Here is an 11,555-nt window from a genome sequence, read left to right on the forward strand (position 1 = left end):
TCCTTCTTCTTTTTTCTTTTTTGCGACAGCATCTCTCACTAAGCGACATTTGCTGGACATGGAGAGCCCAAGATCCTCATATGTCCCCCCTTCTAGGGATAGGGTCACAGATGTACACTGCCACACCTGTATTTTATGTGTCAGAGATCTGGTTTTAGGTCTGTCTTGCAAAGCACAGACTTCACCCATGCAGACTGTTTAATATTAATGTGAATAATTTGTAAGTATGTTCCAAAGAAAATCATCTGCAGATATAGCTTCCTCCCCGCAGAAATAGATGACAGATATAAATCATCTCCTTAGAAAAGTCTATATATTGGCATACATATATATTATTATAGTGAATCCTGCTATCATAAGAAAACCGAAGGAACGGTTTTCAAAGTCCAGATTTGCAGACCTCATCACAGACCTTCAAAGAGTGTGCAGACAAGTAGCACTGGTCTGCACATGGAAACCTTCCATCCCTGCAAGGGGCGCCACCTGCCACACTTGTTTCCACTTTGCTCATGCTGTGAAAGCTCAAGTCCTCTCGCCAGTCAACTCCTGGTGGCCCTTTGAACTCAGTTCCAAAAACGTTTCCCTGATGTCTTCCTGACCACCACTCTGCTCCTTAACAAAGAATGTGTGTGTGAATGTGAGAATAAACATAAAAATAAATATTGAACACTTATCACAGAAAGGTAGTGATGAGAACAGATGCCGACACCTGAAGGCAGTCTCCTCCACCAGATAATGGAACAAGTACCACCTGTTGGCACTTCAGTACCATCGACTCTGAAGCAACAGTTCATATATCAGAGAGAGAGAGAGAGAGAGAGAGAGAGAGAGAGAGAGAGAGTCTCCATAGCACTGCTGTAGCAATTAGACAAGAATAATATATGTAAATTGCTTAGCAGTAACAAAAAATTATAAAGATATTTCTTCTCTTTAAATTGTCTAGCTTTAGCAACAATGAGGAAACAGCCCAAAGATGAAATCTTACTTATAGCTTAGACACTTGCACTGCACTGTTAGAGGAACCAAACCCAAGAGTCTAGCAAGCTGGGGAGGAGTCACGATTTGATGGAGAACTACAAACTTCGAGGTGTCCCCAAACGATGACAAAACAAACGAGCTGCCGCTGCTAACATGATGCATTCTAGTTCACAAGATTTACATGTTCAAATGGAAAGCACACACACCAGAGCCAAAGCCCAGCTTCCTTTAACGTGTAAAATGTTGTTTCAAGTAAGATTTGGGGCACTACTGTTTTATTTTATTTTACTGGATTAATTTTTTTCTTCAAATACAGTTCTTAAAATCTTGTCATACATGCACACAGGGCATAGAAAGAGGCCAAAACTGCTATTTCAATATTGCTAATGGTTCCAGTTTAATTAACTATATATATAGGACCACCAGTGCCACTGAAGGACAAAATTACTCTTTCCAAGCTTTAATAACTGAGTGCTATCTAAATGATAGTATCTGAAACAGATGACTCAATTTCATAAATTTTAGTGTTTTATGGGAAACAAGACACAAACCTTAATGCTATCAATGACAAATTTTGTCAGCAAAGAATGTATTCCATGTATTCCAGCGAGGCATGAGAGCCGCACCTGAAGGTCCCGTTTGCGCTGGTACTGCTACAGTGGGGCCTGCACGTTGCTGACAGAAGACTGAAATTACTCATTTATAGTATCTGTGACCCTTCAGATCAGTGAAGAGCAGAGCGGGGTGAGCACCCCTCTCCACACGTGTGCTTTGGGGACCTATCTTACTGTACCCCTTCCTGAGGTCTCTGCAAAGCTACAGTCAGAAAACACTGTCAGATAGTTCCAAGGCCCTGAAGACATGGACAGTTATCTTCCCACTTCCGCCATTCTGAACTCCTGGCACTCTCTCTGTGTCTCACAAGCCTACGACAGCAGCCGCACTACTGCTGTGAAGATACTGAATTTAGCTTACTGCCTCTGCTCATTTAGCAAGCCCAGAGGCTAGTCCTTATCCAGAAAGAAAAGCAGGGCAGAGACGAGTGGCAACATAAAATTAGAGAAGCTGGTTAATTTACAATAGCTTCAAACTATGATTTCATTCATTGGAGATAATGAGTGTCTAGGGGCAGTTCATATTCTTGGCTAAAATAAGATTTTTTTAAAAAAAATGTTTGTGTGCATAAGTTAAATAATTAACTAACCTTAGACAGTTACCATGTAAAGAATTGTAATTCAATATAAATACTAAAATAAATGTCTCTATGCATAAATCACTATAAAATCCAAAATGTTAAAAAAAATACCATTCTAGGGGAATATAACTTTAAGGGTCTTCTAGTATTAGTCACATTCATGGACAAGAGTATCAGGTCCTCAGCAGCAACTTCTGGGCAGACTGATTAGACACAATCGTGTGCAAAACTAGCGGGCTAGCCAAACCAGAAACAGCAGGGGGAAAGAAAGCATATCATCTAAGAGGAATGGCAGTGCTGGGGATTTATTTTTGTCTTTGCTGCTCTTTGCTGCTTGTTCCAAGCTGATAGTTATCTTTGCTTTCCAGGTACCAAGTCGGGAAGGGAAGGGCTGTCTGCGGGAAGCATATTCAGGGTGGGTTGAAATTGCCTACTAATTTCAAATGCTGTATAATTTAGTCTTTTAGACCCAATCTTCTCCCCAGGCCCTACAAAGTAAAATAAATAATTAGCAAAGTATTTCTAAACGTTATGGTAAATTCAGAGCTTAAACAAAAACATTTTTAAAATCCAAACCTCTGTGCTTTGGAGTTAATGACTCTACTGTAAGAATTCCTAGCACTATCCAAGCATTTTTAACGTCACCAGTTAAACCCATTCAGGAGGTCACGTTGTGCCTTTTTGGGAGGCATACATTTAGAACTTGTTTGGCTGGCTTGTTCTGTCTTGAAAAAGTGATGTGTGACTGTGTTTCCTTCAGTTTACAAAATACATAGTATATAGAAAATGTTTTTTTAAATTTTCAACAGTTTTAAGACAGTTTCTAAAAATTGCATATGCAAAACTACTATCAGTTACAGCCTCTGGAACTGGTCAGGCAGAAAGTAAGCAACTTAATAGGCCTGTTAGCAATCTCAGGATAAATAACTGAGTCAGAATGGATTCCTCAATCTCATACCCTGACAGTGTTAATATAATTTCTCATTTTCATGTGGCAATCACTCCCTGGACATCAGTCCTTGGAGTCACAAGCAAATCAATTGCAATGGCACCACTGCCAGCAAATGTGGCCTTTATTTGCTGTTGAAAATCTTGCTATTTCAGATTTTACCCCAATTATCACATTTCTCACATCTATTTATGTGTGTAAAATGTTGTGTGACTACACAGTTCTTAATCAGGCTTTTAGAATTTTATATGTTTATTGCCAAGATACAACGCTCCTTTTTCTTTTCTTTTTAAATACAATACCTTGACGGGTCGCTCACGTGGGTCTTGAACTCTAAATTCTCCTGCTTCAGCATCCCAAATGCTGCCATTACAAGGTATACAGCATCATGTATAGCTAATATATACCATTTCTGAACCCACAAAAACCTTTGTTTAAAGTGTTGATTCATAGCAGTCAGAAACAAAGCCTTGTTATTGACAGTCTCTACAGAATAGTTCTTTCTATAGAAGTGCTGTGTGAGGGTTCTGGCTAAATCCTTTCTTTACAACTAATCCTTTCCTAAGTGTTAGCCTGCACGTGTTTGTCAGCTAAAATTCTCTAAGAGGAAGACCATGTCTTACCTAGCTCTATATTCCTTCACACTAACCCAAAGTTTGGGCATGCTGCTTTATGTTTTGGAAGTCAAAGTCAGGATCTCAAGGTCCAGGCTAGCCTGGGGAGTCTGGGGAGATCTCACAAAAAAAAAAAAAAAATAAGCTGAGCAGGTGGCTGAATGCCTGTAACTCCAGCACTGGGTGATAAGGAGAAGTTGGAGGACTCTTTCAAGTTCAAGGTCAGTCTGACCTACACTAAAAGTTCCAGGTTAGCCTGGGCAACACAGAGAGGCCACATCTAAGAAACCCAAACAAACAAAACATAAAACACCATAAAATCAAGAAGCAGGCAGAGTAATAACTTACTCTACTAACTGTCAACTAGGCACTAGTTTGTGAAATGTGTTAGTTGTCAATTTTATCAACAGGTGACTGTGTTAAACCCTGACTGAACTTCCCAGAAACACTCTTTTGGAGCTCTCCAATGCAGTGGGAAGAGTTTGTCACCTGCTACATAGCTGACCTCCACTAACCATGTTCTTAGATGTCCAATCCCCATAACCTTCTCCAGGTTGGTTTTCCCACTTCGCTGGAACAGATGTCCTTGGAAAAGTCACCTGCTTCACTTGCAGTGTTTACAGGGAGAGAGAAGAGTGCTGCTTTCAGAAAGCTTACTCGACTTTGGAGATGCAGCTTTTGGAAACTGGTACACTATGTTGTCATTCTCCTCCGAATCCTCTAATCTCAAGTAACCTTAAATTACAAGTAGGTACTCCAGGTATGGATTAGACCCACGAAGGGAAACTCGGTGACCCACACTCGAGAAAAAAATGAGGATATTTTTAGTTGATGGAATTCAGTTCCTAACATTCATGAACTTAGATCAGAACCAACTACTCCCCTACAGAAAACATCCTCAGTTGAGCATCTAACATCCTGTGTGCCCTTTCCCTCTATGGGATGACTCTGAAAGACACAGCCTTCATTTTCTGCTATGAAAGCTACTGCCCAGCTATAGATGTAAAACCCAAGTAATCAATGACTCTTAGAATTCCACCCTCTAACAGCATACTGCCATACTTTAATGTTTCAATCTGTATTTATGTAGAAGTTAACATCAATCTAACAGAACATGTTCAAACAAACGGAAAAGCAAATAGGCATAAAAGCAAACTGCCAAGACCAAAAGTCTGACCTTCTATAGACATTACCAAAGTGGGAAGATCCTGTAATTAGCAATGAGAATAGCATATCCATGCAAACTCAGTATGAATTTCATCAGGCGAACAGGAACTATCTGTAACACAATATGTTCACTTTTAAAAGGGTACTGAACAATGTTTCAGTACACTTCAAATTTGCTTACAGGTGGCACGATCATGGCAGGTAAGGCACATTTCCAATCTCACTTGATGGAAAACGACAACATCTCTCACTAAGGAATAGTATCTTTTGTGGGAAATCTAAATTTAAACCTTCCAACTTAAAACCCTAAATATTTTCCACACAGGAAAAGTCTGTAAGCATACTTCTAAAGGGTTTTAAAAGCAATCAGCACAGGCGATGTTAAATGATCAGAACTCTAAATAAAAACAGAGGAGCACTGTATAGAAGACCCGCACAGTTATGGCTCTGCTTATTCCCTGTGGGCTGTGCCAACCCACTCTCTCCCCTGTAATGAGGCTTTGTTTTTACTAAGTCCCAAAGGGCTGGGGAGAGCTCTGCAAAGGGAAGGGGGAAGGGCAGATGGAATGCAGCTGCAGGCTCTAAAACAATGCTGAGTCCATAATTTTGTTCCCAGGAGAATAATAAAAGGGACAGGGTGTTGATGAGATACACAGAGCGAGCAAGGTGGAGCCAAACATCCCACCCTCAGTCTACAGTGTGTTCAAACTCCTTCACTACCCGAAGATAATCTGAACTGAAAGCTTATCTGTTAATCTGTCATTTTACGACTAAATTAACTTTGGTGGCAAAGTATATTCAGGCAAGGGACACAGTGGTAGAAGCAAAGGTAAGTAGTGGGGAGAGGGTTGGACACATGGGCTCAAAGACAGCTGTGCAGAGGGGCAAGGTATTTGGAAAAGAAAGCCCAATGTCTGTCTATCTCTTCTGTAAGCTGCCTGCTTTGTGGTACCCAGGACCCTCTAGAGTAAGTAAGAGGTAGACTGTAGAAACCCAGTCCTCTGTGAAGACTGCATGTCTGAATTGGAACCAGAGTCTGGTAGACCCAAGGATTTATTCCTTATCATTTAGCCTTTGTCTAACTTGGTGCCTCCTAAGAAAATGTCCTTTACTTGCATCTTCTTAGTCTGAGATCTCAACTGAGTTAAAGAGAAAATCAGGAGAAGCGGCAGTCGCCGAGAGCAGTGGCCCTGCCAGCTCCGAGCAGCACAGCTCCGACTGCACCTGATGTGCTGCTCTCCCCTTTCCTGGGAAGCCGGAGCTCTTCAGGCTCTATGACTCAGGCTTGCCAGGGAGCTTTCCTTCGAATATTACTGATGCCATTAAAATCTGCAGGGAACTGCAGAAGCCTTAAAGAAACCACTGACCCAGCCTCAAGTACAGCATCAGTATGCTTGTTTCAATTAGGGCCCATGCATGCACACTTAGTTACTAAGGAGGAAGAAAGGACTTCATTGTAAGGCTGTCATATAGAAGCAAAGCTGACACCCATACAAACATCCCCTTCAAGTAAGCATTATACAAAAGACTCAGTAGTACACTGAACGATATAATTAATCTGGTTCCAGAGATTTTCAAATTATAAGGTTTGCAAAGACTGCGTTTATTCACATAGGCACATTTTCATATTTCTGACATTACAAAAAGTCACAAGTATGTAATTTACAGTGATCAAGCTTATGACCTTCTCCTTGAGCTTGCCTTTTCTCTAGAGGCGCTAAAATCCACTACTAGGTAATCCAAATGACCATGCTATATAGCTAGCATATAGGAATGGAAACACCTATTTAGTTTGTTAATCTTAAATATCAATAGCAACAAGTAAAAATAATACTAGGGCTGAAGAGACGGCTCAGCAGTAGAGAGAGCACTTGCTGCCAGGCACCTACTGGTGGCTCACAAGCACCTGCAACTCCATCCTCTTCTCACCCCCGAGAGCACCAAGCATGCATGTGATGCACATATATAAACACAAGCAAACATTCATACACGTAAATAAAGTAACAAATCTAAAAACATAAAAAGGAGCACTAACACTTTACCTATAAAGCTAACTATCCATTAAAAACACAAAATTCATAGGTCCACTTAATTAAAAGTTATATATTATGCTGATTGATTTTGGTACCACACCACCTCCAAGCTACCCCCAGTGTAGAATAAGACAGAGATACAAAACTGCCTATATTAGCAAAGCTCATTCTCTACATATACATTTACTTTCCTACTGTGTCACATTAAAAGATTAAGCACATAGCTACATTTTATTAATATGAACAACTGTAGTACTAACTTGCATAGAATTGTTTAGTTGTGGTAAATACAATATATTTCCATAAAGCCATGATGTTTAATCTTCAGTGAAAAGGTTCAAATGCAAGAAACCCTATAACTGTCCCTGAATTGTTTTTTCCATAAAGATAATCCAAGCACCTTAAACATGACGGAAGATCCCATTTAGTCATGAAGCTCACAAGATACGTAACTATTATACAGAGAGTAAAGTGATGGGAAAATTTTAAAGCTTTGGGTATATCAGACAATTAGATTGTTTTCCTAAACTGATAGTACTCACCCCTTGGAGCCCCTGGAACTGAATTGAAGGTCGAAAAGGAATTAAATTCTACAAAAAAAGAGAAACAGATAAACTTTAGTTACTATGACAAAGAACTAAATAATTAAACCTAAAGTCTATGTGTTTTCTTCATCTCACAATATGAAAGAAAACAGTTTTATTACATGCCGACTTCAACATGTAATCACATTAAGAAGTGTTGGTGAGCTGCTCCCATTTGTACGGTTAATACAACCAAAGAGTAGATTTGGGCAGTGTAGCACTCATGACTGCAAACTGACCGACCTGATCTGTAAGAAAAATACAGTAATTCAGTCTTTCAAAATAATTCATAGTTTCCTATTTTTAAAAGGAGTGGGAAAAGGGAAAGGAAAATTTGAGGAACTTTGAAAAAAAAAACCACTCAACAGAATGCCACAAATTTAAAAATTTAAATATCCAGGAATCAACAGTAGTTCTGCATCTCCCTCTCCATTGCCTGTGACTAGTTTTTACTTAAGAGTAAAAAAAGGCTGCCTTTTTTCTCCTTACTAGGAGAGTATAATTTCTTGTAGCATTTTGTCACAGAGCTGTGCATTTGGAGGAACAGCTAAATTGGCAAATATTAGCCACATTTCCAGGGGTCCCCAGGCTATGCTCCAAGGGAAGGCTTTCGTAATTATTAAGAGAGTCACGGGGAAATTGTAGACTTGAACAGTATTTAATAGGAACACATCAGCTTGTGAAATACCTTTCATTACCTTACATTTAAACCCAATGAACAAAAATAAAAGTGGTATCTGTCTCATTTCTGCCTGAACTAAAAAGAGAAGCCTCGTGAGGCCCTCCCTTCTGTACAGCGCACACAACTTCTATTCTTCCCAAACACCTTTGCAGATTTGTGCTCATCAGGCTTAAAACAGAGTAAAGAGGGTAGGAAGAATGCATTTTCTATCGGTATGGGCATAACTAAATATAAAATAAAATGGTGTTGTTATTTACAAAAAGAAAACAGATAATGTCCCAGGGAAGCATCACAGCTGGCACTGGTATTTCAGGTCTACCCCCAGAAGGCAATATTTAACTTCAGACTTAGGGAAAGCATCATAATGCTCCCAGTGACAAGTTCACTCTTGGTGTAAGCAAAGGAAGTTCTTTAAAAATGAAAGTTAAAAAGGTAATTGTGTATTTGGAAAAAAGCACAATCAATGGTGACTCATTCTAATTCAGAGGCTCTCCTGAAACAGCAAGGTATGGAAGACTCTGCTTCCAGTCGAATCTCACCCCAAACTATCTTCTACGGCCAACCTTCCTCCTCCTGAAGTAAATCAGCCATGGGCGCAGATTTAGGGTTGCCCTCCAGAGCATGTTACCAAGTTCTCAGCATTTCTGTCAGTCCTGGACTCCCCGACTACAGTACTGGGCACTCCCTTGGAGGCGGGTCAGAGCCGGTCCACTCAGACTCACACGCTGCAGCTGAAATTCTCCATCAAGTTCAGTAACTGTTCTGTGCCATTTAAAAGCAAACTCTTTTCAAATTGCTGACTTCTCCTCTGCACGTTCGCTCTTCCTTGTGCTAAGCGATACCAGCCCTTATTTCAAAAGCCAGAACCTGCCCTTTCCTCATTCTAGATCAGCCCCACCCTGCTGGCCTGCTGTACCGGTGTGATGACAACTGGATCTCTTCTCCATTCCTCAGCTGTCTTCCCGAAGATGGCTGCTTATTACTGCCTACAGGACAGTCATTAGAGACCCGTGGCAGCAAGCATTCACCGACCGACAAGCACTAACGCAACTCCCTGACCAACCTGGCAACCTTCCGACTTGTCTGGCAATGGCTTCTTGGCTCGTGAGGCTCACAGCCCCAGAATTAACTTACAGTTCTTCTCACTCTCCCACATCATATTCTGTTAGTCAGTTACTTGCCATTAGAATCACAGAATTCCAAATACAGAAGACTTAGAAATTACAGTTGATATTCTCTCCTCCAGCCCTGGTCCTTGTGTTCCATTAATAACTAAGCTGGTAACAGAACCTAGGGACTTAGCTTCTTTTTTCCTCCTTTTCTCATGTATATGTGTGTCCTCCACACACATCTGCTGGGGGAGATGTGAGCATGGGGACCCAACTCCCCAGGAGTTCACAGTTTTGGAGGGAAAATCCTGAGAATGATCAAGCACTAGGTTAAGTTTACCAGGAAACAAAGTAAGAATTGCAAGGAAGTAGAGCCTGTGACTTGACCGGACACCTGAGAGGCTGATGCGGAAAGACAAGCTAGGGCAAGAGTGTCTTCAGGAAATGACGGGCAGATCTGCAGCAGAGAGCTCTGAGACACTGGGAACAAAATGAAGGACAGAAACTCTGACTCCTGCCTGAGCTCTCCTGCCCTGGGTATGCCTTTGTTTTTAGTTTCTGTCTGCCACAGAATAGGTAAGACAAATTTCAGATTTCAAGGTCTCTGCTCAAAAAAATGTATCGCCCTGTTTAACTTTCTTCTAAACTTCCTCCTTACTCTTTCACCAATGATGTCTAAGCCTGTCTTCAAGGTGATAACAATTAGAAGCTTATACTTTTCTGAGTAAGAAAGTGATCTGAAAAGAAGGAAGGAAGGAAGTTGTTGAAAGAAGTATTTTTTTTAAAAAGGAAGGCAGCTTTTAAGACATAGGAAGGAAGATGGATTAGGGTAGGGGAAGCCTGGGAAAATGGCTTTGAAAACAGCCCCGAAGGGATGCTTTAGAATACTCTGACAGTGGTGATAAAGGACTCAGCTAGTCTGACTTGACGTGACACCAACAGGATACGGTGGACCCACAGACACTCCCAGGAGGAGTGATAAGGTAGGTAGGTGTGTCGATAGTTTGAGTATCAGTCACCAGAGAAAAATAGTATTGAGGTGGCTCCAGGGCTAGCAGTCATCCACAACAGTCAGTCTGCCCTAGAGAGTCCCTCAAATTAAGCTTTTAGTCTCCTTTGGCAGTTCATGGCCCATTTCAGGTATGTATCACCTGGCAACCAAATAAAGGCCTCCTTCTCTACCTCTGAGTACTCAGATGGCTAGCCAGCCCCCTCAGACACCACTCTCAGCATACCTCCCATAGCTTACAGTGGTTCTTCCCCACTGTCTGCCAAAGCAAAGTGAACTTTACAGACATACACATACTTATTAACATGAGCATTCCAAACTAGGTTTTCTATCAATAATTGAAGTTCTAAAAGTAAATGCTGCTTGGCTGGGTGGTGGTGGCACACACCTTTAATCCCAGCAGAAGCAGGTGGATCTCTATGTTTGAGGCCAGCCTGGTCCACAAAGGGAGTTAGTTCCAGGACAACCAGAACTACACACAGAGAAACTGAGTCACAAAAAACAAAAGCTGCTCTAAGCAGTTATTTCAAACATGCTGGTTCTTTGTCCACATGGACTTTTATTGTTTGTTTTGTCTAGTTACTAGTAAAAGGGCGATGTTCAGGGCTGGGAGGAAAACTCAGTGGGTAAGGTGTTTCCTGTGCATGCATGAGGGCCTGGATTCAGACACTCTACATCCACAGAAAAGCTAGGCATGGTCATGTGTGCCTGTAACCCCAGCACTTGGGAAGGAGACAGCTGATCCCAGGGCCTGACTGGCTAGCCTGATTAACTCCAACACCAAGCTCCAGGTTCAGTGAGCACTTCTGCCTCAAAATAAAAAAAATAAATAAATAAAACAGAAAAGTAACTAAGGAAGACATCTGATGTTAAACTCTGTTCTTACACACCTACAGGGCAGAGCTGTGTGGGTGAGTGCACACACACACACACACATGAAAAGAAGTAATGCTCAAATCACTGTATATTTAAAATATAAAGCCAGAAACTGGTGGTGCAGCCACACACCTTTAGTCCCAGCCCTTGGGAGGCAGAGGCAGGTGGATCACTGAGTTCCAGGACAGCCAGAGCTATCCAGAGAAATACTGTCTCTAAATAATACACAAATAAAATATAAAATGTGTCTGAAGTAATAAATAAAATATAAAATATAAGTCAATTTTATTTATCTAGCTATTTATTTATTTATTTATTTATTTTTGGTTTTTCGAGGCAGGGTTTCTCTGTAGCTTTGG

General features: G+C 41.0%; 1 protein-coding gene across 1 annotated transcript in view; it reads right to left on the reverse strand.

The window, feature by feature from the left end:
- Positions 1 to 11,555, reverse strand: part of Ell2 (elongation factor for RNA polymerase II 2) — a 63,695-nt gene that overhangs the window by 39,707 nt on the left and 12,433 nt on the right. Inside the window, exon 2 of the mRNA XM_005356560.2 lies at positions 7,479 to 7,526. Coding sequence (XP_005356617.1) covers positions 7,479 to 7,526 — 48 coding nt within the window. The remainder of the gene's footprint in view (positions 1 to 7,478; positions 7,527 to 11,555) is intronic.

The sequence above is a fragment of the Microtus ochrogaster genome, chromosome 19 (assembly GCF_000317375.1).
Source record: "Microtus ochrogaster isolate Prairie Vole_2 chromosome 19, MicOch1.0, whole genome shotgun sequence".
NCBI lineage: Eukaryota > Metazoa > Chordata > Mammalia > Rodentia > Cricetidae > Microtus > Microtus ochrogaster.